Consider the following 27,781-nt stretch of genomic DNA (forward strand, 5'->3'; position numbering starts at 1 on the left):
AGATTTCAGAGATTTTGATCTCTTGGGATTTGTTTTCAACCCTTTTTGTGCAAGAAGAGCTCCACCACTGAGTCTTACCCAGTCTCTGGGATTTCAGGTATGGGAAATGAATCTTCCTAAGTCATGCTTGACCACTGCAAGCAGAGATCATCCTCACTTATACTACTCAGTGTAGGCAGGGAGAAGATCCAGCTTTGAAAGTCCCTTTAAGACCTGCCTTGGAGCAAAGTATAATGGCGTACATCTGGAATCTCTTTTACAATGCCTGTAGTCCCAACACAGAGACAGTAGAGTGTGCCCAAGGTTCAAGGCTGTCCAAGTTTTTTTTAAGAAAGGCCATATTGGAGATTAAGGGCCCACTGCTGAGGTGAGCACATGAATAAACTACCCCACACACAGGAAGTAGTTATAGCACAGCTACACCGGCTCACAAAGAATGATAAGCACCTTCCTTGTCAACAAAGTGTTTTAATAGTTATAAAGTGTCTAAAGTTTTCTGCTAAAATAAGATTACAATGCTAGAACACCCAGAGCCAGAGTTCCTGCTGGCCGGCCCTGGGGCTGGGTTAACGTTGTGTCCAGAGACATGCACATCTCAGGAGATGATCTTCAAGGATGGCCTTTCCTCCTCCAGGGCCCGCAGCTGGTCTTCCACCTCCTCCGTCCAGTAAATGTCATACAGGCTGTGCACAGGCAAGGCAGGAGTGAGTTGGAATGAATCCCTGAGCCCAGGCAGCCCGTGTCCCACCACCTTCACCAAGAACATCCACTTACACTAGCTGCTGAAGGGTACAGCTGGGCTGTTTGAGGCTTTCCATCAGTTGCAGGACACCCAAGTCCCCCATGCAGTTGTTACTGAGGTCCAGCTCCTGCAGGCTGCGGTTAGCCAGCAGAACTGCGGCAAGGCTGCTGCAGGCATTGTCTGTCACATCGCAGTCCCCCAGCCTGGGTAGAGAGGGCAGAGTTGTTCCACTTTGGCAGGAAGGCAACCCCTTGGTGTTTCAACTGCAGCTACACTTCCCTCAGCTGGATACAACAGTGAGAACCCTAGCTCCCCCTGGCAGGGGCAGTGTGCACCGCTGCAGAGGCCAAGAGCCTGGCTAGATCAGAACCCTGTACATCAGGTGCCTATAGAAAGTGACAGGGCAGATAGGTTCCAGATGGGGGAAGATTGGGGTACAGGCCACAGGAAGAACAAGTGAGCAGGGCCACTACTCATGCCCATCAGATGGGACCTAGGGAAGCCAGAGGGACAAGTAGGGCAGGTGACATTAAGAAGCTGCTATGGCTTGCCTCCCCAAGGTGGGCCTGAAATCTACAGGACCCATCTGTAAGTGACTGTAGCAGGCCCCATGTCTCCTGACCTTTCCCTTAGACTACAGAGTGTCCTATAACTGTGGCACACGTATAGTGTCCTGTTCCACCCTTCAAAATGTCCAAAAATGACCAGCAGTCAAGATGCAGCACCACAGAGGGCAAGGCTGAGATAAATAGTAAATGAGACTCTGAACTGGCCAGACAATGGGAAATGTCTAGAAATGATAACAAAAACTTGAGGAAGAAAATGAGGACAGGAACTGAATTGCCCTTAAAACTCAAGTGCTGACTCCTGGGCACTGCAGAGAAGGAAAAAGGAAAAAGATGAGGAAAGCACACGACTTCTCGGGACCAAGACCCACATAAAGGCAAATCAGTAGCCCAGAGCACAATGGGTAGAAAATTTCAGAAGCTGCCAAAGAGCTGAGCCTACTTGCTACTAAGTTTAACAACCTGAGTTCCATACTTGGAACCCCATGGTAGAAGAACCAGCTCCTGCGTTATCTTCTAATCTCCACATGCACACACAAACAGAAATGTAAAATAACAAAAACCTGCCAAAGAGAACAAGCACACATAGGAGATTTGGGGTGGCAGAGACCTCCCTGGAACCAGAAAGAGATGGGAAAGAAATGAGTGGCTCAGATTCCACATCTAGCTCAATGACACAAGGTTCTATAGAAGATGAGTTTCTAGTACTCTTGGAAGCTGCTAGAATGTGACTAGGGATCCAGGCTTGGTGTATGCCTTACCTACAACACTCAACAGGCAGATCTCTGAGTTTGAGGCCAGCCTGGTCTACATAGCGAGTACCTGGGATACACACACTATCCAGAGGGGGATGGGATGGGGGAACTTAGGACGTCCCTAACTATGGTTCCATACAGAAGGAAGGTAGCCAGACTTGAACTGTCCCGACCTCCCAGCACATTCCCCACCCCCGCACACTCACCAAAGCACACGCAGCACAGTGTCTGGCTGGCCCAGGGCCTTGCAGAGCTCCAGGACTCCCGAGTCCCCCAGTGGGTTGCTGCTCATCTGCAGCTCCACCAGAGAACGATTCTTGGTCAACACGGAGCAGATGTGGGAACAGCAGGCAGCTGTGAGGCTGCAGGTCTTTATCCTGTAGGAACAGCAAGGCTGGAGCCAGTAGCTCCAACTAGCCCTTCCCTTGGAGGTCTGTAAGGAACCCAGGTGCTCACCCACTCCCTTTCCCATCCCTCAACCTCTGTGTACCACCACCTCAGCCAGCACTGGCCTCTTCCTGCCATCCCAACTCCCAGAGTCCAACAGTAGCTCCCAGCCATCACTCCACCCTAGCTTTTTGCATTTCTGCTCAGGCCCCCTCACCACAGTGACTCCAGCTGACAGCCAGGCTCCAGCAGGCTCTCGCACAACAGCTGGGCACCTTCATCCCTCAGCTCATTGCCAGCGAGGCTGAGTTCCTTCAGGCTCTGCTTGGCCCTGAGGACACGGCACAGGTCCTTGCAGCCCTCTGCAGTGATGTCACACTCCCACAGCCTGTGGGACACCAACATTCTTGAAGGATGTCCCTCACTCACCTCCATGTCCTCCATCCCCACGGAAAGAGGCTGGGAGCTGACTCACCACAGAGTCTTGAGCCGACAGCTGGGGAGCAGCAGTCCCGAGCACAGGGCTGCGATGCCTGCATTGCCCAGCTTGTTGCTGCCCAGGTCCAGGTGCTGCAGTGAGGCTTTGGAGGCCAGGACATCGCACAGATCCCTGCAGTTGGCTGATGTGAGACCACAGTTCTCCAGCCTGGAGACACAGGACATAGTAAGAGGAGCCCTGGTGCCTGTTCCTACCCCTCAGCCTCTGTGGCCTGGTACATACTTGAGTGACTCCAGTTGACAGGCAGAGTCCTTCAAGCCCTGGCACAGCATCTGGACACCAGCCTCATGGAGGTCGTTGTTGCTCAACACTAACTCCTTAAAGTTGGCTTTTGCCCTGAGCACTGAAGCCAGGGGCTCACAGCTGGTAGCTGTGAGGTTACAGTATTCCAACCTGTGGGGAGACGGGTCTCAGGCAAATCAAAAGGGTTAAGGATGGGCCTAGACTGTTATCAGGGGAACATAAGGGATTCCTGGTATCTCATTTTCTATTGCCTCCTTAAGCTTTATCTGATGAGGCTCATGTGGATACCAACATCGCTTAGGGAACCTTTCCTAAAAAAAGCCCCACCTCGCTCAATCCCGAGGTTCTCCCAGAATCAGCAGAAAGAAAACAATCTCCTACCAGACAGTAGCTTCAGCTCATCTGAGGTCACACTACAGAATCAAACCAGACTCCACTAGTATCAGTTCCCACTCTCAGAGGCTAGGTCAGCTGCCAGTCCCTAGAAAATCCTAGGAGTTCCCTCCAAAGTTGTTTGGTTGTTTTTGTTTTGTTTTTTTCTGAGACAGGGTTTCTCTGTAGCTTTGGGGCCTGTCCTGGGACTAGCTCTTGTAGATCAGTCTGGCCTCGAACTCACAGAGATCCACCTGCCTATGCCTCCTGAGTGCTGGGATTAAAGACATGCGCCACCACTGCCCGGTGTTTGTTTCAAGACAGGGTTTCTTTGTGTAGCTTTGGTGCCTGTCCTGAAATTCATTCTATAGACCAGGCTGGCCTCAAATTCACAGAGATCCGCCTGCTTCTGCCTCCCGAGTGCTTGGACAGCTGGCTGGCTGGCTGGGCTCTGGGTCAGAGGCAGCAAAGAGCTCAGGGATCCTGACAAGATATACACTCACTGAAGCTTCTCAAGGCGGCACTGGGGGTCCAGAAGTCCTTCACAGAGCAGCTTCAGGCCTGCATCCCCCAGAGGGTTATCACTGAGATGTAGTTCACGCAGGGTAGGCAAAGACCGCAGCACGTCAGGCAGGGCCCGACAGCCAGCCTCCGTCAAGCTGCAGTTCTGAAGGCTGAAGCACATGCCATCAGCAGCAGTCAGGAACAGACCCAACCCATACCATGAGCCCATGCCAGAGCTCCCAAGACACTTCACAGGGTTCCCTTTAGATGGGGCTCCAGGCCAAAGGAGGACACCAGTGTGGCTCAGCCAGATTCTTGGGGATGGAACCCGGAACAGAGCCACAGTGTGGCATGTCCCAGTACTGCACACTTCAACTGTGTTCTGGATGAAGCTGGGAGTGCCTATTACCACAGCCTGCCCCTTCCTACCTCACCCCCTCTGGGTGGCTTTCTACATCACAGGCTGGGCTGAGCCCCTGGACTTACCTTAGCTTCTGGATCTTACAGGTGGGATTCCTCAGGCCCTGGAGCACCAGGCACACACCAGTGTCTCCCAGCTCATTGGTGCATAGGCTGAGCTCTGTTAAGGTAGGGTTGGCCTGGATCGCTGAGCTGAGGTCTTTGCATCGCACCTCAGTGACACCACAGTCATCCAGCCTGTAGACAGGACCCCTGGGTCAGCATGGCGCTGGCCTCAGATCCAACCACCATCTCACACAACCCACCAGGAGCCAAGAAATCCAAATATGGATAATAACTATCATGTTTAAACTTGAAACAGGCATTTGTGGTGGCAGGTGGATACCAAGCCCCAGCTCAGTCTGGGCTAGAAAACTTTCTCAGAAAACAAGAACTAGCGCTGCCTGCCCAGCTTGCACAAAGTCCCCGCACTGAGAATAGGGGTGGGGAGCGAGTAGGAAGCGATGTTGATAGCAGGCAGAGGAACTCGGACCTAGTCAGAGCTCCAGCAGCATGAGTACATGATGAACCATAGCAAGTTATGACTCAGTTATGTCCACTCTGGGAGAGGCCACACCTGTAATTTCTCCACACTTCAAAAGCACGTCACCACCATGAAAAGCCCTCAGACTAGCCAAGGGAACACGCGCAGGGTATCTAGACTCAAAAGTCAGGGCACTAGGACAAGAGGAAGTGAAACCCTAGAGAAAGGGCTATGGGGATGATCAGTCAAAGTCACATGGGATCCTAAGCAACTGAGAGTGGGGGAAAAATCACAGGGCACCCATATCTGACTAGAGTTGTAGGCGGCAGGAGAGTCTTGGGACATGGACTCGGAAGCTGACAGAGGGCTGCAGATGCCTGAATGACTTGTGGATTCTGTGGCAAACCTAAAACTATCTCGGGGGAAATGAGGATGAAGCAGGTGCCTATCTCTTTCCTGGGAACTGGTACCACTCCCTTTCTCAGTCAGAGATGGACAGGGACAGGTGCGGACAGGCACCACCACCTAGTCTGTCTAGACTAGAAGGAAAAGCTGAATCATAAGGGTCCACACTGCCAGACTTGAGGTGTCCACCACCTGCCACTGCCATCAGTCTCTACACCAAGCCTGCCCGCTCCACCTGAGCCTGCAGTGGCTCGCATATGCTTCTCATACCTGCTACAGGCCTGGCTCTTCAGCTGTTTTCAGGCCCCTGTATCTCAGGCTAACTTAAGCTCACTATGTAGTAGAAAATGCCATTGGGCTTCTGATCCTCCTGCTTCCCCGTCCCTGGTCCTGGGAGAACAGGCTTGTACCATCAAGCTCATTTGTATTTGGGGAAATCAACTGAACCCAAGGCCCTGGGCATGCTAGGCAAGTGCTCAACTATTGAGCCATGCATGTCTCTAGAGCCCAATTCCTGGCCAATATGGGCTACAGAGTGAGACCCTGTCTCACAATGCACAAACAAAAAGGTTGAAGTAACACCTCATGAAAATTATGCAAGACATTTTCGTGTCCATGAGGAGCAGCCTTCTGGAACACAGCAAACCCTTTTCAGGTGGTCACCAAGCTGCAAGAACCACCCACCTCCACCAACAGAGTTCTGCCCTCCCAGCCAAACCCAATGGTACCCACGAGGTCCCCAAGGCTGCCTCTACCTGACCACTTGGTATTGCTGGATCAGGGGAAGGACCTCTGTCCATCTGGCATCACTCAGCTCCTCACACTGGATGTCAAGACTCATGGTAGGTGTACAATGTAATCTGGGCAGAAGAAGAAAGAGAACTCTTGAAATTTCCATAGCTTGACAAGATAGAATTTGTAACAAAGAGTCCAAAAGCCGAAAGAGTACATTTTCTTTTCAGTAGGGGCCCAGTCTCTCCCCAGTAAGTGTCTCCAGAAATAAACAAGGTGTCAGGAGAGGAGGCCACTTACATGTACCCCAGCAAATACCACTAAAAGCAGCAGAACATAAGGGCCAGCACCAGGGCAGTCAGAAGGAGCCCAGCCACCCGAGCACCTCCTCGCTGAAGACAGCATCGGCACCGAGTCCGGCCTGGAACTCTCCTGCCTCTTTTATTTATTTATTTATTTATTTATTTATTTATTACATATACATTATTCTGTCTGTGTGTATGCCTGCAGGCCAGAAGAGGGTACCAGACCCCCATTACAGATGGTTGTGAGCCACCATGTGGTTGCTGGGAATTGAACTCAGAACCTTTGGTAGAGCAGGCAATGCTCCTAACCTCTGAGCCATCTCTCCAGCCCTCTCCTGCCTCTTATGTGCCTGTGTCTGGAAACCCCAGCAGGGGGGTTTCCTGCTCACTCAGCCCATGTCCCGAGAACAAGTTGGGTGGCAAGCAGCACCACACTACTGTTGCCAAGTCATCCACAAAGTCAGATGCCAGGGCACCAGGATCCTGGGCATAAGCAACTACCTGAAGGGTGGGGGTAGGAAGGCACAGGGCTCTGGGCTCTTTCATGGCTTCCTTCTGAGGCTAGGAGCTCAGCCAGGACAGGATTATCTTCTCCAAAAACCCTCAGCCAGGACAGGCCCAGCCCACAAAGGATCCAGGCTGTCCATCAGGCTGAGAAAAAAAAGAGACCTATATCCAGGAAAGCCGGGACAAACAGGTCACAGGCTCTGAAAGGGATGGGCACAGAACCTGAATAAACAAGGCTGGCACTGGGGCACAGACATCCATGGCCCTGTATCTCCCGAGCCTGTCAAGCAGGCCAGTCTGGACAGCATGTGGGGTCCTGGAGGACTCCTTGGAAGAAGTGGTCTCTGCTTTGCTGCTAGCACAGAGATTGGGGAGGGAGTACTGGGTTCTGTTTAAGAGCAATAGAAACACACTCCAGCCGCCCTCTAGGATGGTCACGAAAATGACCACAATTCTATGTGAGGTTACAGTGCCTGGCACAGAATGGCCTTGCTGAAGGGGGCCTTCCCTTTCCTTCCCAGAGCTGGAAGAATGCCCCTTTAATGCCAGCCAGGGAGAAAGATTCACTTTGCACATCTTGACACAAGGGTTAGTGGTGGGGAAACTGAAGCAAGGGAGTAGATAACTCACTGTGGTCACAACAGCAACTGCGTGGAGCAACCAGTTATCCCCACCCACAACGAGCCAGTGACTAAAACCAGCAACGACTGGATCCCAGGGTGCGTCCTCCAAACAGCTGTTCTGGGGAACTCCAGGTGGGGTGGGGCTGCTCCAGGACTCTCTCAGCAGCCCTGGCCCACAAGGCTTGTCCTCTTGTGCACTACAGACCAGGGGATCCTAGAGTGTCTGCCTTATGGGAAAGCACAGGGCTGGGCTCTGAGGCAGGGTGTCAGCCAGTTCCCTGATCATCTGAGGTCAGGGACAAGGGTCGTGAAAGTAACCGGCAGCTGGCTCTCCTCCCACGCTCCTCCCCTTGCTTGGCCTTGGGACCAGGCCCTTGGTTTCTCTGGACCCTTGATCCTTTGGAAGAAACACAGGTGACCAGGCTGGAGGCCCTACAAGGCTGGTTTACAGGCATTATTCAGACCTCGGCTTAACTGCGGGGGGCGGGGGGAGGGAGGTGCTAGCTAGCGCCTCCTAGCTGTAGCCCGGTTTGGTTAATTCTGGGATCTGAAGACAGCCCCCTTTGGGTCTTTAAGTAAGCCAAGAGGCCGCTGGCGGACGGAGACATGAACTCAGCCTTCAAGCAGAGAGAAAGGCGACCCTAGGGCACATTTGTGCCACCCTAGGAAGGAAAAGGCCTCAGAGGCTCGCTGGGCAAGCGATCCCGCCCCCGCCCTATTTTTGATCCCTCGAACCTTCTGGTCCAGACGCTCTGCCACGTATTAAGAGGGCCAGGAGGGGACTCGAGAAAAACCCTCAGAGCCAGCCGGGCGCCCCGAAGCATGGCCTAGCTCACCTGGCTCTGCTGCTAGAGGTCCCAGCCGCTTCGTTCCTTCCGCCCAGGGCGGGGCCTCGAGACTCAGGCCGTTCTTCACTCTCTGGCCCCTCGGCTTTCACTTTTTGCCTTCAGGAAACCTCCCACCAGGTCTGCCCCGCCCACATGCAAACTGCACTTTGGGAACAGAACTAAACAAACCTGAGTCACTTCTTTTGGGCCTGACTAAAAATATGTAAAAAAATGACCCACAGCTGCCGCGAAGTGGGTGCAACTGCGACGAGAAATCTGGTACGAACAGCACACACCCGAGTCTCCTACGAGTCAACTGGGCGTGGTGGCGCGCACGCCTTTAATCTCAGCGCTCGGGAAGGAAGACCGATCTCTGTGGGTTCGAGGCCAGCCTGGTCTACAAAGAGAGTCCCAAACAGCCAGGGCTTTGTCACACAGGAAAGAAAAAAAAAAAAAAAAAAAAAAACCCTGTCTCAAAACACGACCCCCCTCAAAAAAACCCTTTATGGCTCGGGATGTGGCTGGGGGTGGTAAATAGAGAGCCTCTTATGCATGAAGCTCTCAACACTCCGAAAGGGCAAGCATTTTGTCACTGTTTAATCATGAATGTTTCGTTTGCATATGTCTGTGTATCGTGCCCAGGGAAGCCAGAAGAGGGTATCAGATTCCCTGGGACTGGAGTTATGTCAGATGCTGGAAACTGAACTGGGTTAAGCAGCAACCAATGCTCTTAACTGCTAGACCATGTCTTCAGCCCATGTTTAAACTTTGTAACATACTCCCAAGTTATAGAATTTTGCCTTTTGAAACAGGTCTTGATGGGCCTCGAACTCGCAGATTTACCGCCTGAGTGCTGGAATTCTAGCACTTGGAAAAGGTCAGCAAAGAGAGTTTGAATGTCACTCAAGAGCCCCATTCTCCTGCACAGAGAGCCACACTTGTCAAGAAACCAGCATTTATCCACCTATTTGTTGCACACCTACTGTGTGCCAGAGTTCCGCCATCTTTACTGAGGTATCCCCTGTCTGGTTCCCCAGTGTTAACTCTGTTACATGAGTGACCTTACTGCCATCTTAACTGAGGTTAGGTGACTTCACGGCCATCTTAACTGAGAGCCAGGTCAGGTGACCAAGTTCTGCCATCTTTACTGAGGTATTCCCTGCCTGGTCCCAGTTTATTTATGCTTATGTCTCTAAATTCCTCTTGCTGACTCTATTGTATGTGTGTTTTACACAGTGCCATGCCTTTGGTAGGGCCCACCAAGAGCATCCACTTCACCCAATTCGGGTTCACTCGGTGTGTGTGTGTGTGTGTGTGTGTGTGTGTGTGTGTGTTCATACATGTAACTTGAATGCACCTATGTTTACTGTTAAATGTTATAATTGTTTGTTCATTGTATCTCATTCCAGACTACAAATCAATGTCTCATGTTTTAAACTGGGATGTACTTTTGAGTCTCTTACAAAAATACTTTATATTTAATCCAAGCCTCATTTAAAATATATTAAGATGTTCTCTACTATTGTCAGTTCTGCCGTTAACCTTCTATTGCAAGCAGTTTTTTCTTCTTTCTGTCTTTTTATGAGTGCAAATCTTACCTGTTAAGTTAAGAGCCAGTACAGCCAAGCTCAGACCCAGCTCTCCAGGCAGATTCTATACTGTAGTGACACATGATAAACAGCCCTCAACTGCTCAGAGATCTGGGGAATATGGCATTTAAATATTTAATTATATAAAAAAAAAACTTTTCATAACAAAAAGAGACAGGTTGGCTCCTAGCAGCAGCACTCTATTTCCTCCAAAGAAGACAGAAGACAAACAGGTGAACAACATCTATATGCAGTTTGCTTCAACTGCCAAGCGCTGACCACTGGGAAAAACTGCCTTTCATCTAAACTGAAGACCTCCAGACGTGGACAGAATCACTGGAATCGACAGCCTAGCTGCTCAGGTCAAGGTAGGCTTGTCTTTCTATAGGTTTCTTAACCCACAGGCCTTGCACTAAACAGCAAAAAGGCAAATAAGACCTTCAGCAACCACGGAGGATCCTGAGGAGTAGCTCTAGGTGCCAACCAAGTAAGTTCTCTGTCGTCTTTTAATCAATAACTCAAGTAAAATTTTATCCTTCTCAAAGATCTCTGATGCAGTTTGACACCTGAGAGGTTTTGTCAGTTTAATATTAGGATAACTGCCCTGCCTGCACTTGAGGTTTTGTCAGTTTAAAAGGACAACCTCACCATACAAATTTCAGCAAAACACAAATACAAGTTATTAAGATGTGTACCTGCAAGTTATAAAGGTGTGAGGACAGATACAAGTTAACAAAATTCTCTCTCATGCTGCCTTCCATAGTTTTTAAAATACTTTTCATTGTACAAAAACATCTGTCACAGTCATTCTAATATAAATATGCTGCTGTTTAAACTTATGTTTTCATAAACCCAAAGAATTCTTGTGAGTTCCAGGGAGCTGAATTAAAGGATCCACCTTAAACAGATCAGATACATCCCTCTCAATTTCCTGGTCCTAAAATATTTTTTTTTCCTAAACTTAACTTTGTCCTCTGTTCTGCCAATGCCTTAAACAGGTGTAAGAGACCAGGCATTCCCATACCACAAACAGTGGACAGGAGCAAAGAGACCAGCTATGCCAAGATGTGACCAGCACCCAGCTTTCTCAGGCTCCCCCCAAAGATGACATCCACAAATAAGCAGGAAGCACTCTTGAGAATCTGCCACCCCAATTCCTTTAACCTGTGGTGCCTAACCTCCAGCCTTTTTATTATTAAAAAAAAAAAAAAGAGAGAGAGAGATGGGAATGTAATGATCTGTCCTGTCCCTTTAAGAGACAAGCCCCATCCACCCCCTCCCCCATCCATCACTGAGGCAGACAGATCTTCCTTTCTGCCTGCAGCCCAAGTTTCTTCCTTTTCTGTCTCTCTTGAGGAGGCAACTTCTGAATCTCTCCCTTCTCCCCATTTTCCCCTTCTCCCCTTTCTGTCTCTGTCTCTCTGCTCTTCCCCCTTCTCCCCTTCCCCCTCCATAACCCACTAAATAAATATCCAACCTCACTCTGTATGGCTGCCTATCCATGTCTCTGTCTCTGGCCCACTAGGTGGCTCCCTGCCTGGGACTCATGGCCCACTGCAGCCACTCGGGAAACTGTGCCTTCCCTGCCTGAGACTGGCAGCTCTCAGGACCCCACAGCCCACTGCCTGCCACCATTTTGGAGACCTGCAGCGTGGTCTCATGGCCCGTTGCCTGCTGCAGCCACTTGGGGGATTGGCAGCATTTTACTTAATCCATTACACCAGCCTTCCTGGGGTTTAAGTAACACAAGAAAAGGAGACTCCAGCATAGCAGCGTGGGAGGTCAGGGATTGTTTTCCCAAAAAGATCTGGTACAGGGGGCCCTGAAGAGGGAGAGGGAGACAAGTGGGGCAGGCAAGAAGGTAGCCTGGAAATCAGCTTCCTCACATCCTGCACAGTGGTCGCTACAGACCTAGTTTAATCTTCCAGGCTGCAGGAGTCATGAGAACTCAAGACACCAGCAACTATGAATGAGGGGAAGGTAAAGGCTGCCAACTGGAAGGGAAGCTTTGGTCAGGTCAGTCCATTCTTGGTGCTGATGTGAAGAGTTCCTGATAAGAAGCTGTATCGTATCTACAGAGACTGATCAGAGTTTCAGTGCTGCCGGGAGACTGGAATGGTGCGGTTCCAGAGCCTAATCACCTTATCCTGGGCTAGTTCTAGCCCTTCCTTGCCCATCTCTGTGCTGGAACCAACATCCTGTGACTAATAGAAACCTTCTAGAACCTATCAACTTAGCAGACCAACAGCTTCCACTAGCCCATAGGCGTGTCATCAGATAGCAACTTGAGCCTATAGAAAGCGTCCTCCATCTTGCTGTAACCACCTCTCTGCTGTACCTGCCAGTATCGTTTAAATTTCCCTTGATTTATGTCTTTGTCCTGTAAAACTACAAAACTCCATGAAACTGTTTCCATATTGGAACACGGAATTTGGGGCAACCTAAATCTGTGTTCCCAGGCCATGGTTGCTAAAATGACTCCAGAATAAACTATCTCTCATTCCCTTTAGGACAAGAGCTGTGGTTTTGCATGGGCTCTCTGTACTCACAAAGGAAAGGGCACCAACTTGGGGTCCTGGGTTCCAGGCAAGCCATGTGTCTGGCAGGTACAAAGTGTTTCTAGCACCTCACGGGGGCCCTCAGGACAAACTGTGAAGAGCACCTCTCTTCCTGCTGCTGGCATGCAAATGAGGCTTTCTACAGAGACCACTTCCACTGAGGGAGAATGAGAAGGGAGAGGAGGAGGGAGCATGGGCTCGCTGGGTAAGCTGCGTTTCCACCAGCTTTACTGGATGCCATATGGGGAAAGTACCACGGGTGGATTAGGTGTCTTAAGGAAGTGACAGACAGTTGGGGGAAAGGACAAAGAGGCATTTGGAAAGGACAAAGAGACTTCTGTCTTTTGGAGCCTCCAGGAGGAACAAGCCACAGACACTTGACTTATATGCCCTTGGACTTCTCTCCAGAAGTGTAAAGTGACAAACAGATTTGCAATTTGGTTACAGCAAATAGAAACTGGTATTTTTACAACTATTCCAATTCTGGGTGTTTCGTTTTCCTTCAAGACAGGGTTTCACTATGTAATGTAGTTCAGGCTGTCCTGGAACTCACTATGTAAACCACAGACTGTCCTGGAATTTACAGAGATCCACCTGCCTCTGCTCCTGAGTGCTAGGACTAAAGGCGTGCACACTACACATGGCTCTGCTACATTTTTTTTTTATTTAAAAAAAATTTTTTTTAATGTCTTGCAGCAGGACAGGGGCTGCCTTTAATCCCAGCATTCTACCCCCGAGGCCCAAGCAGGCAGATCTGAGTTCAAAGCCAGCCTGGTCTACATAGTGAGACCATCTCAAAAAAGTAACAAAAGCAAAAGATACAGATAGCCCTGCTATGTAGTCCGGGCTCACCTTGAGCCACGTATGTAACCCAGAGCTGGCCTCAACCTCATCCTCCTCCACAATGAGTTTGGAAGTCTATGTCACCACACACAACCTACTTTATCTGTGTACAACCACAGGAAGAAGCCCAACTTTACGTTAATCCCAACACTTCATCCAAAAGGCTGAGCCAGAGAATCAGGATGAGTTCAAGATTAGTTTGTGCTACATAGTGAGTTCCAGACTGGACTGGGCTACAAAGTGAAACTTTGTTTTATGTTCAATTATCCGTTTATGCTACTGAATCAATCATCTCTACGGTGGGCTGTTTTCAGATTTTTCACTACCCTGTAAAGATAACTGCTTCTATCTCCTAAAATGACATAAATTGCGGCAGAAATCTGGCTGTCTGCAAAGCGACTCTCAGGAGTGGACCAGTTACGTGCCCTCCCACGGGAGCTGCCACTTTCCCTCGAGTCCGGGAGACCTAGGGCTCCCTGTTTCAGGCCCCACTGTGAGTCCACTTGAGTTCTCGCTCCACCGAGGTCCTCCATTACCCCTCGAATCCCGAGGAAGTGCTTTAGGGGGTGTGAAGGAATTCCAACTGGGCGGACCCTTGTTTCGGTGCCCTCAAGGGAAGGCTACGCATGCGTACACCGACGTGCCAGGACCCCACCCCAGCCGACCGCAGGGATGACGTCATCCACGTGCGCAGACACCGCCTCATTCGTCTCTCCTCGCCCCGAGTCCTGCCCGGGAGCGCCCGGCTCGCTCCAGCTCTTCCCCGGCCGAACGGGGCACGAACGGATGAGTAACCACGAACCTTAAGACAGAGCGTGAAACTGACCTTGCGATGACGAAGGCCTGGAGAACCCGGCGTGATGGCGGCCTTCGGACTGGAGTGGGCGAGGCGGGGCGAGGCCCTACGAGGCGTGTCGGCACTGGGGGGCGGGGTTTAGTGTGGAGGCGGGGCCTACCGCGTGGTAGTTTTCGCTGGGGAAGAAGTCCGTTTCCAGTGGTGGGCTGTGTAGCACTGCTGTTCCACGGTGGTTGACGCCTGCGCTGGAGCTTACGCCTTCCCTGTGACAAGTGGTGCTGGCCGATTCCGGAACCGGCTCTTTGCCCACACGATAAATCTTGACGGAATTCTGCTAAAATGTGTTGGAGAGTTTTTTGGTTTGTTTGTTTGCGTGCATGCTTGCTTGTTTCGGAACCAAGGTGTCGTTATACAGGCTCTTGATGAACTGAAACAATTCCAAGTAGCCAGAGTGGTCTTGAAGTCAAGTTGATCTTGCCTCAGCCTCCCTGGGTTCTGAGATTACTATGCCTAGTTTGCTTGATATATTTTTTGAACAACCCTCATGTGTCCAGCACGCCTGGCCTCTGGGTTCTATTATTATTAACTTGTGTGCGTGGTATATGTAGACTTGTCCAGTGCCCTGCTCTATCACATTCCACCCTATTGCCATCCGACAAGGGCTCTCACCGTCTTTCTACTGCTGTGAGACACCATGTCCAAATTTTAACTTGTGCTCCAGAGGTGAATTCATAGGGGAGCATGGCAGCAGGCAGCAGGCCCGACTGTGGAGCAGTGGCTGAACGCCTATATCGTCTTCTGCAAATAGGGAGCAGAGAGACATAACTGGAAACGGTGTGGTGGGGTGTAGAAACCTCAAAGCCCACAGGCAGTGGTGGCAAATGACTTTAATCCCAGCACCTGGGAGGCAGAGGCAAGCAGATCTCTGAGTTTGATAGAGTGAATTCCAGGACAGCCAGGACTACACAGACAAACGTCTCAAAAATAAAAAAGCAACCTCAAAGCCCACTCCCAATGACACACTTTCTCCAAGAAGGCCCATATGTTCTAATCTTCCAAAAGAGTCCCCATCTCCACCTCCACCCACCCCCCCATCCCCCGGGCTGGAGAGATGACTCAGGTTAAGAGCATTGGTTGCTCTTCTAGAGGTCCTGAATTCAGTTCCCAGTAACCGCATGGTGGCTCATCTATAACGAGATCTGATGCCTCACGTGTATGTTGTACAGGCAAACATACAAACAGAATACTGTTTAAAAAGAAAAGTTTCCCCAACTGGGGACCAAGAATTCAAACTTATGATCCTATGGGGATCCAATCTCATCCAAACCACTACACTCACCCAACCTGAAGCTAAACTGGAAAAAATAAAAAATAAAGAAGACCCAACAATCCGCCTGTCTCTGCTCCTTACCACTATAGCGTTCCAAGTGCAGAGGTGAGCTGACAGCCTCAGCAAATCCGTAAGTCCACTCCCCCCCCACACACACACAGTAAGGCTTTCAGGCACAAACCTAGAAAAATCCTACCCATTGACTTTCTTTATCTTACAAGAAATTAGTATAGACAAAACCACATAAGCAAAATAGTATCAATCTTGTGATCTAGATGCAAACATTGGTATTTTGACTGCTGTTCCTGGGATTTGTTGTAGACCAAAATGGTCTAAAGAAATGCATTGTGCCCACGAATGTGATGGAGCAGGACCTAACAGCAGGAAAATTTTATGAGAAGAGACTTCAGCAGAAACAGGTGATGGCTCAATTGGTAAAGCCACTATTCTCAAGTCTGACACCTTAGCTCTATTCTGGGAACCCACATGACAGAGAGAAGAAACCAACTCCTCTTGGTAATCAGTGTTTTATAAATTGAATTGAATATTCTTGTTCATATTCTTTAACGCTCAGTGCTTGAGGCCCTATGGTGATTTTGTCCATGGACATCTCAGTTCAGGTGAGCCCTATTTCTGGTGCTCAAAGTCTCAGAACTTTTTTCTTTCTTTCTGTCGTCCCCCCCCCCCCCTTCTAGACAGGGTTTCTATCCCTGGCTGTCCTGAACTAACTCTATAGACCAGGCTGGCCTCAGCTCAGATCTGTCTGCCTCTGCCTCCTTAGTGCTGGGATTAAAGGCCTGTGCCACTACTGCATGGCCGACTTTTTCCTTTGTGTGTATGTGTGTGTATTCATCTCACACACAGAAAAACGCTTATTTTTAAAATTTGTATCATCTATTACATTCTCATCATTTGAGGAAGTAGATGTGTGTGGGCTGTTATAACAGGTAGAATGCAGAGATTGAACAGGCTGCCGGGCGGTGGTGGCGCATGCTTTTAATCCCAGCACTAAGGAGGCAGAGGCAGGTGGATCTCTGTGAGTTCGAGGCCAGCCTGGTCTGCAAGAGCTAGTTTCAGGGCTGGAGAGATGGCTCAGTAGTTAAGAGCACTGACTGCTCTTCCAGAGGTCCTGAGTTCAATTCCCAACAACCACATGGTGGCTCACAGTCATCTATAATGAGACCTGGTGCAGGCATACATGGAAGGAATGTTGTACACATAATAAATTTTTTTTAAAGTTTAAAAAAAAAGAGCTAGTTTCAGGACAGGCTACAAAGCTACAAAGAAACCCTGTTTCGAAAAACAAAAAAAAAAAAAAAAAAAAAAAAAACAACAGAAAAGAAATAAAACAGGCTGCTCCTCCTGATCACTGCTCTTTGGGATTAGTGAAACCATGGCACCAGCAGGGCCAGCTGTGCAGGGTTCTTGCTCCCTCTAGTGGCAACGTTTAAGGAAGATGTGTCCTGAACTTGAGGCTCCTAGTTCCTATCCTGGAGCAGCAGAATATGAGAACAGATTGGGGCACATCTCCAAAAACCCACCTCGACTCCCAGGGAGCTGGGACTGCTAGGAAGAATTGATGAAGTTCCCTCCACTGATCCATCAAAGCCACAGAAGATCCACAGCCTGACGTGTGACTGGTGCACAGAGGCCCAGGCAGCATGTACCAGCTGCTCCACAGAGGGCTGAGCCTGAATGATGTTTGCTATAGAAGGAGTGTGGAATTATGGGAATGAGGAAAAATTTCCTTCAGGAAACCAGAACATACCTGCCCTCAGCACTGTGGGGCTATTACCTATCCCCTGAACAACTTTTAACTTTTTTTTTTGTTTGTTTGTTTGGTTTTTTTTGTTTTTTGTTTTTTTTTTGTTTGTTTGTTTTTTTTTTTTTTTTTTTTGAGACAGGGTTTCTCTATATAACAGCCCTAACTGTCCTGGAACTAGCTCTGTAGACCAGGTTGGCCTTGAACTCACAGCCTGCCTCTGCCTCCCAAGTGCTGGGATTAAAGGTGCGTGGCCTTAATTTGACTTTCTTAAAAACAATTTTAATGTTTCTTTGTATAGCCATGACTGTTCTGGAATTCAGTCTGTAGACCAGGCTGGGCTCGAACTCAGATATGTGCCTGCTGTTGCTGGGATTAAAGGTGTGTGCCACCACCGTCCAGCTCCTTAAAAACCAGTTTTATAATTTTTTTCCTTAGGTAGGAATGACACACGTGCTGGAATAAATCTTAGAGCATACAAGAACAAATAATTAAAATAGGGGCTAGAGAATAAAAATGGGATGGTTCGGCCATTAAGAGCGATTCCTTCTCGTGCAGAGGCCCAGCTTCAGTTCCCAGCACCCACTGAGGGCAGCTCACAGACATCTGTCCCTCCAGCTCAGCTGCCCCATACTGTCTTCTGATTCCCAAGCACACGTGTGGCATACATTCATACAGGCACAAACGCACACACAAACAGAAATAAAAATAAGGGGTTAGAGAGATGACTCAGCGGTTCAAAGTGCTTACTGCTTTTCCAGAGAACTCAAGTTGGTTCCCGGCACCCATGTCAGACCGCCCACAACTGCCTAAAAGCTTAGCTCCAGGAAACCTGACATGGTGGGCTTCTTCAGATACCCACACCCATGTGCACAAACCCACATGCATACACATGTTTACAAATAATAGAAATAAATCTTAATTTTTCCTGAGACAGGGTTTCTCTGTGTAATATCTCTGGCTGTCCTGGAACTTGCTTTGTAGACCACGCTGGTCTCACAGACATCCACCTGCCTCTGCTTCCTAAATGCTGGGATTACAGGCGTGAGCCACCCCCGTGCAGCTAGAAATAAATCTTTAAAAGTTAAAAGTTAAGGGCTGGAGAGGTGGCTCAGGGGTTAGGAGTACTGTTTGCTCTTCCAGAGGTTGAGGGTTTGATGGTGGGTCACGGTCACAACTCCAGTCCCAGGGGATCCTATGCCCTCTTCTGACCTCAAGCACCAAGCATGCATGTGAAGCACACACACACACACACACACACACACACACACACACACATATATCGTGCATGAAAAACAACCATAAACATAAAATAAATCTAAAAATATTTTTTTAAAAAATGAATAAATTTTTTAAATGAATAATTTTTAAAAAATCAACCCTAGTCTCATTATTCCATAGGCTACCTCCTTCTCCTCTTCTTCCTTCTTCTCATACCCCGACTGTCCTGGAACTCACTATGTAGACCAGGCTGGCCTCCGACTCACAGAGATCCACCTGCCTCTGCCTCCCGAGTGCTGGGATTAAAGACATAAGCCATCCCACCACCGTGCATGGCTCTATAGGTTTGGTGCATTAAGGCCAATCATGGTGATGCAGGCCTTGAATATCACCACTGGGAGGCAAGAGACAGGCAAATTTCTGTGAGTTCAAGACAAGCCAAAGCTATGTAGGGAGATCCTGACTCGAAGATTTTTTTAGGAAAAAAAAATGGTGAGTGGGCAGGCACACGCATGAGCTTTGTTGCATATTTCAAACATGTAAGACCTAAAAATGTTTGTGTGTTTATGTGAACATGTATGTTTCTGTACATGTGAAACCAGGGTCAGCCTTGGTGTCATCCTCAGGAGCACCACCAATCCTGGGTCCTTGCATTAATAAAGTCAACCCACCCCACCAGCCCAGCGAACTGTGTGTGTGTTATTTATTGATTTACTTTGGGTTTTTGGTTTGTTGTTGTTGTATTTGCCTGGGTGTGGGGTCAGGGTCTCTCTATGTAGGTAGCCCTGTCATGGAACTTGATATTGGACCTGCAGAGATCCACCTGTCACCACACCTTTAGTCATTTCTACTCCGGGCTTATCTGATTTTTTTTTTTTCTGCTACAGCAAATACACTTTACATTTCTTGTATCCTTGTTGGGTCAGGCATGGTATGATCAGTCTCATCCTGTCACCCAAAGATGGCATAAGAATCCACCTCCCGGCTGGGCTGTGGTGGCGCACGCCTTTAATCCCAGCACTCGGGAGGCAGAGGCAGGCGGATCTCTGTGAGTTTGAGGCCAGCCTGGTCTACAAGAGCTAGTTCCAGGACAGGAACCAAAAGCTACGGAGAAACCCTGTCTCGAAAATCCAAAAAAAAAAAAAAAAAGAAAAAAGAAAAAGAATCCACCTTCCGGGCTGGAGAGATGGCTCAGTGGTTAAGAGCATTGCCTGCTCTTCCAAAGGTCCTGAGTTCAGTTCCCAGCAACCACATGGTGACTCACAACCATCTGTAATGGGGTCTAATGCCCTCTTCTGGCCTTCAGGCATGCATACAGGCAGAATATTGTATACATAATAAATAAATATTTAAAAAAAAAAAAAAGAAAAAAAAGAATTCACCTTCCCAGAACTGAAGTGACGGCACAGGGGTTAAGAGCATTTGTTGCTCTTCTTCAGGACCTGCGTTCACTTCCCAGCACCCACGTGGTTCACAACTGCCGGTAACTAAGTTCCAGGAGAACTTACACCCTCATCTGGGCTCTGTAGGAACCAGGCATGCTTTGGCACAAATACAAACATGCAGGCAAACAGTCCCACACATTAAACAAATAAATAAATAAAATCTTTTATAATCCACCTTCCTAAGAACATTCAAGGATCCTCCACTGAGGTAGACCTTCACCAGTAACTGGCTGCCAGTCCCAGTCTTCAAACAGCTGAGCATGGCAGCACACACCTGCAGTCCCAGCATTTGGGGGTAGGAGACAGCCTGGGCTATAAGGTGAGTCCCAGGCTAGTCTGAGATATGATGTAAGCGTCTGTTTCAAAAAAAGAATAAAGGGGATGGTAAGCTAGCTCGGTGGGTAACGGCTCTTGCAGTCAAATCAGATGATCTGAATTTGGCACCCTGAACCCACATGGTGAAAGAAGCAAACAGCCCTAAGTCGGCCTCTAGGCTCCACATGCCACCACCCACACACACAAATATAATAAAAGAATATAAAGCCATCTCTCCCTGTGGCTCTAGCTGGCTTTTCAGCATGTACCAGTGAGAGAGGTAGAGGCTATGTTTGTCTGCTTTCATTCATATATCGGCCATCCTTATTTCCCTTATGTTCATGTTCTTACATAGAGTCTCATGTGGCCTAGGTGCACCTAATGCCAAGGATGACCTTGAATTCTTTTTATTTTACATTATTATTATTACTATTACTACTTTGGTTTTTCAAGGCAGGGTTTCTCTGTGTCCTGGCTGTCCTGGAGCCTCGAACTCTCTAAGATCAGCCTGCCTCTGCCTCCCGAGTGCTGGGATTAAAGGCATGCATCACCACCAACTGCCTGGCTCTTTTTTTAATTTTTTTATTTTTATGGATGCTTCACAAGTTTGCATGTCATCCTTGTGCAGGGACCATGCTAATCTTCTCTGTACCCTTCCAGTTTTAATATATGTGCTGCCAAAGTGAGCAAGGCCTTTAACTATTGATCCTTCTGCCTAACCCTTCCAAATACTGGGATTAAAAGTGTGTTCCGGGGGCTGGAGAGATGGCTCAGAGGTTAAGACCATTGCCTGCTCTTCCAAAGGTCCTGAGTTCAATTCCCAGCAACCACATGGTGGCTCACAACCATCTGTAATGAGGTCTGGTGCCCTCTGCTGGCCTGCAGGCATACACACAGACAGAATACTGTATACATAATAAATAAATATAAAAAAAAAAAGTGTGTTCCGCCAGCCAACATGGTGGTGCGTGCCTTTAATCCCAGCACTCGGGATGCAGAGGTGGATGGATCTCTGTGAATTACAGACCATCTTGGTCTACAAAGTCAGTTCTTTTTTTTTAAAATATTTATTGATTTATTATGTATACAATATTCTGTCTCTGTGTATGCGTGAAGGCCAGAAGAGGGCACCAGACCTCATTACAGATGGTTGTGAGCCACCATGTGGTTGCTGGGAATTGAACTCAGGACCTTTGGAAGAGCAGGCAATGGTCTTAACCTCTGAGCCATCTCTCCAGCCCTACAAAGTCAGTTCTAAGGCAACTGAGGATTCCCAAAGAAACCCTGTCTTGAAAATCTAAAAAATAAAAGCTAAAGTGTGTGTCACCATGCTCACTTTTTGTGATGACAGGGACTGAACCGATGGCTTCAACCGTGCTAGTCAAGCACTCTACCCACTTAACAGTATCCTCAGCCATTTTTGTTGTCTTGTTTAGAAAAATCCCTATTAAGGGATTTCCTCCAATTTTCATGTATGTATATATGAGTGAAATGTTCATAGGTACGCATGTTTTTGCATGTGTGAGAGCCCACATGCATGCATGTGTGTGCACATGTGTGTATGTGCATGTGGAAGCCTGAGATTGCTGTCAGGAATCATCCTCCATTGCTCTTCCACCTTATTCCTTGGAGGCAGGCTCTCTCAGCAAACCCAGAGAGATCTTGGCTATAGCTAGTATCACTGGCCATTTTGCTATGGGAAATCCATCTCTGGCTTCTGAGGCTGGAATTAGAGGAAAGATGCCACAGCCACCTAGAATTTAGGCGAGGTTCTGGGGATTTTTACTCCAGTCCTCACACTTGAGCAGCAAAGGCTTTAACTGATGAGCCATCTCTCTAAGCCCCAAAAGATACTCTCATTCCAGGCTGGGCAGTGGTGGCACACGCCTTTAATCCCAATACTCAGGAGCCAGAGGCAGGCGGATCTTTGTGAGTTTGAGGCCAGCCTGGACTACAGCGCAAGTTCCAGGACAGGCCCCAAAGCTACAGAGAAACCCTGTCAGGCCACACAGACGTGAGTTTGGAAGGAATGACGGCAAGTAGAGATGCAAAAATACAATTCCTAGGGTAACTGCTCTTTTTATGAAATATCAAAAATACAGCTTTGTTGGGCTGGAGAGATGGCTCGGTGGTTAAGAGCACTGATTGCTCTTCCAGAGGACCTGGATTCAATTCCCAGCACCAATATGGCAGCTCACAACTATCTGGATTGTTTGTTTGTTTGTTTTGTTTTGTTTTTGAGACAGGATTTTGGTGTAGTTTTGGAGCCTGTCCTGGAACTAGCTCTTGTAAACAAGGCTGGCCTCAAACTCACAGAGATCCACCTGCCTCTGCCTCCCAAGGGCTAGGATTTAAAAGCATGCACCACCACCACCGTACAGCTCTCACAACTGTCTGTAACTCTAGTCCTAGGGGATCCGATGCCCTCTTCTGACCTCCTCAGACACCATGAACACATGTAGTACACATTCTTACATGCAGGGTAAACATCTATACACATAAAATAAAAAGAAATCTTTTTGAAGATACAAGTTAGGGGGCTGGCTCAACCAGTAAGAGTGCTTGCCATGAAGCCTGATGACCTGCCCTTAATCCCTGGGCCCCAAACTGTAGAAGGGGAGAACTGACAACTGACTCCCAACACCCCCACACAAAATAAGTAAATGTAAAAAAATTTTTTTAATACAACTTGGAAGTGGCAGGATGACTCAGTGAGCAAAAGTATTTGATGCCAAGTCTGACAACCTGAGTTCAATCCCTGGAACCCAGTAGAAGAAGAAAACCACTTCCCACAAGTTACTCTTTGACCTTTATACATACTGCCATATCACATACACACAGACCCAATAAACAAACAAATAATAAAATTAAAAGCATTAAAAAATTAAACAGAACATCCAAAATATTTTACATAACCCAAATGAGGGCAGGAGAGGGTGGTGAATCCAGCTTATTTTGAGCACAGGCATCTTCAGTTGTAACCACCATGATGCTCTGGGTAACCCTGGTCCACTTTCCCACAGTTTCCTAGAACACTATAAACTCAAAAAATAAAAATAAATCCCAGCACTCAGGAGGCAGAGACAGGCAGATCTTTGTGAGTTTGAGGCTAGCCTGGTCTACAAAGTGAGTTCTAGAACAGGCTCCAAAGCAACAGAGAAACTGTCTCAAAAAACAAACAAAAATAAAACATGTACACACTAAAGTGGTATACACTGCTTTCATCCTGGGCCCTGCTCCCATGATACATCTGACTTTGCTATCACTTTCATATAAATCAGACATATTCTAGCAAAATGAAGTCATCTCTTTCTAACCAATATGCACACTTGGCTTTGACCCTGAGGACAAGGAGCCAAGGGTCTGGCTGCTGCGCAGGGCCACCCTTCTATCAGCGCTGCTTTGCAACAAAGGGGAAACAGAGAAATTAGACAGCAGGAACAGAAGCAGTAAGAATGTAACTAAAGGTTGACATCTCAATAGTTAGATTAAATGAAAACAAACACAGCACATTTAATTGTTGGGACCTAATGGAGTCCTGGCCTTCCTACTCACCTCCCGCTGGTGACCTTTCTTGCCCTTGTTGTTCTGGGTTTCTGAAAAACTTGCAAGATCCCTGCTCTTAGAGTTGTTTAGCAACCCTGCTTCCTGAGTACACATTGCCTTGGCTCTAACCCGAGTATCTGGCAATGAGGTCTCTATCCTGTTGGCCTGTCTGGGTTAGGTATAAAACCACCTTGGTGATGAGGTGTGGGGAAAATTGTCTGTATTCTGTCAATCATGTTTTAAATAAACACTGATTGGCCAGGCAGGAAGTATAGGTGGGTCAACCAGACAGGAAGTAGAGGTGGGGCGATGAGAACAGGAGAATGCTAAGAAGGAGGAAGCCCATTTCTCCCAGTCCTGCCCAGACCATGGAAGAAGCTAGATGTAACCGACCCGGATGAGAAAGGTACTGAGCATGTGGCTAACATAGATAAGAACAATGGGTTAATATAAGCTATGAAAGCTATGAGAGCTAATAAAAAGCCCGAGCTAATGGACCAATCAGTTTTATAACTTACAGAGATCTCTGTGTGATTTTCTCTGGGACTAAATGGCTGGGGGACTGGGCGGGACAGAAACCCCAACAAGCAGCCTGGCCCTTATGTTACAGTGATGTACAATAAAGGCTTCCGATTCTGCAACATCCAGAGTGTGTGTTTCATTAATCCTGGCATCCTTCCCTTGGACTCGGCATCCAGGCTGCACTGGTGCGGCAATTAATCAAAGGAAAGATTGGCAGGACGTCTCCAAAACTGTATATTACCTGAGCATGGTGGCATGCACCTGCAATCTTAGCACTCAGGACACTGAGGCAGGGTGATTGCAAGTTCTGGGCATGGGTAGTTATTGGTGGGAGGGTCGCTAAGCAGGACTCTGTCCCTAAAGACCATTTATGCAGCTCAGGAGTTGCTGCCTGCTGCCTTCTAAGATCCTATGGCAGAATGTCCTGCCAGCTCTAGCGAGATAGCAAGCAACTCCCCTGGGCCATACTTGGTCTAGCTCTGTAGTTAGTACCTTTTGTTGCCCTCTGTATTCCCTAATCTTGTCCAAGAGTTTCCCATGGATACAAAGCCTATGCAAAACTCGGTTAGGGGAAACCCCAGAAAACCATGGTACCTCATGAATCACACACACCCACGCCACATTACCCGTGACAAGATCCAGTTGGATCTCAAGATTCCATGGCCCGAGAAAGGTGTGTCCCGTGCCATGAAATTAATCCACCAGCATGACCTGGCCAGGGTCTGCACCTTTCCTGCTTTTTTCCAGCTTGGTTGCCTCAGTGTTCTAAGTAAGAGGGCAAAGCTGCGTCCTAGGGCCACCCCAAGAAGGACCAACTCAGCTATTGTGGTCATTTCCCACGTTCTGGCAAAACTGACAGAAGCTGACACAAGCAGGTAGCTAAGAGCTGGAGTCAGTACAGGACGAGCACAGGGTGACGTCCTGAGCTGTGCTGAGCCGAGAGGCCGAGACCACCTGCTGCTCTCAGGTGAGTAGAAGGCTCCTCAGAAACGGAGTATACTGTTTTGATCCTGAGGACACAGGGCTTGGTTTCCAGGTTTCTACCATTCCTCCAATGTTACCTTGATGAGGAAGAACTTGATGCCAAAGCTTGGGCCACCCCAGTTCAAGGGTAGCAGTGCCATCTGGTGGAAAGGAGGAATCAAAGTTTGCAATCTGAGCCCTTGTTCACTCTTTAACCATGAAAGGCAAAGTCCACTTTGAGGAGGACTGACCTCTCCTGAGAGCTATGAGTCAATGTCCCCATACCCTGGTCCTCCCATGCTCAGCCTAGGCCTGCCACTCAAGATTATTATTCTCCCTACATACTCAAGACCCATTGAGGGTCCAGGGACAAATTCGATCTCCTCTACCAGGATTCCAGAAAGCCAAGAACCAAGGGAAATACCAGACACTATGTTTGTATCCTAGCCAGGAACAGCATGAATAAGACAGGTTCAGTCAGGAGCCTCGGTCTCCCACTAACTGGGGAAGCAGACAAGGACATGGCCAATTCCATGCCCTGGACACTAGTCCTGCCCTAGTGGCAGCAATACCTGCTATGTCTCCACCTGCTATCTCCCAGGCCCACGTTTCTCATTTTGTGAGAAGCCCATCCCACACTTAGGATAAGGAGCTGAGCCACACCTTTCCAAGGAAGAACATTAAGTGTCAGTGTTGGGGAAGAGCAGGAGCAGGGACAGCAGAATCCCAGGAGGTGTCATGAACAAACCACGTTAGCCTGGGTTAGCCTGGCTTTCTCCTCCCAGGACCAGGAACAGGATAGGCATGGCATGGGTACAGCCCTCCCTGCTAAACAGGGATAGTTTAAGGTAGCCCAACCCTGGCTTTAGGAAGAGGTTTACAAATGGAAAACAAAACAACAAAACCAACACACACACCCAAAACAAACAAACAAATCAGAAAAGAGAGAAACAAAAAGATTCTCTGGAAGGTCAACGTTAAAACTGAGCTTCAACTATCCAAGGTGGCACATGCCTTTAATTCCAGCACTCAGGAGACAGAGGCAGATAGATCTCTGTGAGTTTAAGACCAGCTTGGTCTACATGGAGAGTCCTAAGCTAGCCAGAACTATGCAGTGAGATCCGGCCTAAACAAACAAATAAATAGACAGGACTTCTTCCAGCCTGATTAACGGAAAAGAAGGTATGATGCAGATCTGGGGTGGGGGTAAACAACAGGCCAAACATTCTTAGGAAGTACAGCAGGGGGACCCAGAGCCACAGCCTGTGCCAGAAGGCCTGTAGGGAGAGGACAGGGGCATGGGTCCCAGGAGGACAGACAGGAGTCTGAAGCAAGATTTAGAAGTCCAGAAGGAGGGGTGATACTACCAAGGGACCTTTCTTTATAGAAAGTAGCCATATCTGTCTGCTGGGTTCCATAGCATCAGACCCTAAACAGGAGGGGCTGGGACCTAGGTGGCACCCAAGGAGAATGATACTGGGAACAAACAATGGTGCATAGTGAAAGCACTCTCCATGATGCCCTACAGAGAGGGCACCAGGACAAGGGACTCCTGGGCCTCCTTGTGCAAGTAAAGACCTATAAAGTGACAGAGCTGCCTGCCAGAGGGGGTGCAAGGTTAAAGGGCATGCACTGCGTGCTGTAAGAAGAAAGAACTCCTGAGGGGAGATAGGAACAGACTGGAGGTTGGGCAGAGACTCCAGCAGTGTGGGGGCCAGGTGTGTAGCTTCTCCATCAAACACCTACTAGGCCTCCTCCTTGGAAGACACTGTTTCTTACAGTCAAACCGATGACTACCACATGAAGGCTCTACACTCTGGCTCAAACTCGTGGGACTATATATTCCAAAGACTGAAACCATATGCACCAACAACAAAATCAATCAACCAGAATGAAACTTGAACTTCATCCACTGGGTCCCTGACATGGTTTACCCTCAAAAGCAGAAAAGAGCTGTGCCCAGAGAGGCTTGCTGCATGCTTGCGGCATGGTCCCAACTCAGCTTGGGTTTCCTTGCCAGGGACTGACATAGTACCAGTGGGCATGGACACTTTCAGGCAGCAGCCTTACTACTGTGACGTCTCCTATGGACAATACAGGGCCCTAGGACATGGACACACTGTGTGACCATGGGTAGGGTGTCCCATAACCACTGCTGCTTCTACAGTCTGTTTCCCCGTCTCCCTTGAGCTGTACTTCTCTTCCTCTTACAGGAAGTGGTTCATTTCCTCCCTCAGTCCTGCAGCGTCACCCCCAGGCCAGCTCTATCACTATGTAGGCAGGACACAGCAGTGAGGGTTAACCGATCACTGCGGTGTAGCAAGGAGCTAGGGCTTCCTGGTCTAGGACAGGGATTGAAAGGGTGTGGGGGTTCTAGCTCCTGGTCACCCCTGGACCTGACTCTTTCCTGAGTGTACCCCAGAACCCCACAAGCGTGGCAGTGCTGCAACATGCTATCCCAGAAGCAGCACGTGGCAGGCT

General features: G+C 48.5%; 1 protein-coding gene and 1 non-coding gene across 4 annotated transcripts; both read right to left on the reverse strand.

Moving 5' to 3' along the window:
• Positions 1-448: 448 nt before the first annotated feature.
• Rnh1 (ribonuclease/angiogenin inhibitor 1) lies at positions 449-14,348 on the reverse strand. Of its 3 annotated transcripts, none has more exons than XM_050136736.1 (10): positions 14,227-14,348; positions 6,172-6,276; positions 4,555-4,725; positions 4,068-4,238; positions 3,172-3,342; positions 2,926-3,096; positions 2,668-2,838; positions 2,270-2,440; positions 775-945; positions 449-683 (listed from the first exon to the last, which is right to left on the reverse strand). In XM_050136736.1, the coding sequence occupies exons 2-10, from the start codon at positions 6,255-6,257 to the stop codon at positions 596-598; spliced, it is 1,371 nt and encodes a 456-aa protein (XP_049992693.1). In that variant the 5' UTR covers positions 6,258-6,276; positions 14,227-14,348; the 3' UTR covers positions 449-595. The 3 variants fall into 3 exon arrangements, with proteins under 3 accessions (XP_049992693.1, XP_049992692.1, XP_049992691.1); XM_050136735.1 differs by lacking the exon at positions 14,227-14,348 and adding an exon at positions 8,420-8,645; XM_050136734.1 differs by lacking the exon at positions 14,227-14,348 and adding an exon at positions 8,319-8,470.
• Positions 14,349-20,852: 6,504 nt separating this feature from the next.
• On the reverse strand, positions 20,853-20,959 carry LOC126498951 (U6 spliceosomal RNA). Its single transcript, XR_007590929.1, has one exon. It is a non-coding gene; the product is annotated as a U6 spliceosomal RNA (small nuclear RNA).
• Positions 20,960-27,781: the final 6,822 nt, after the last annotated feature.

The sequence above is a fragment of the Alexandromys fortis genome, unplaced genomic scaffold (assembly GCF_014885135.2).
Source record: "Alexandromys fortis isolate MF-2015 unplaced genomic scaffold, M_Fortis_MF-2015_v1.1 scaffold_3, whole genome shotgun sequence".
Classification (NCBI taxonomy): Eukaryota; Metazoa; Chordata; class Mammalia; order Rodentia; family Cricetidae; genus Alexandromys; species Alexandromys fortis.

What these genes read in the sequence shown, in the direction of transcription:
- Rnh1 (XM_050136734.1), bottom strand. Translation starts at nt 8,407, where the DNA reads ATGCTTCGGGGCGCCCGGCTGGCTCTGAGGGTTTTTCTCGAGTCCCCT. An exon ending in CAGAGCGTCTGGACCAGAAG is followed by an intron (nt 6,277 to 8,318) that starts GTTCGAGGGATC and finishes TCTTCTGCCCAG; the next exon opens with ATTACATTGTACACCTACCA. An exon ending in TGTCAACTGGAGTCACTCAA is followed by an intron (nt 3,097 to 3,171) that starts GTATGTACCAGG and finishes CTGTGTCTCCAG; the next exon opens with GCTGGAGAACTGTGGTCTCA.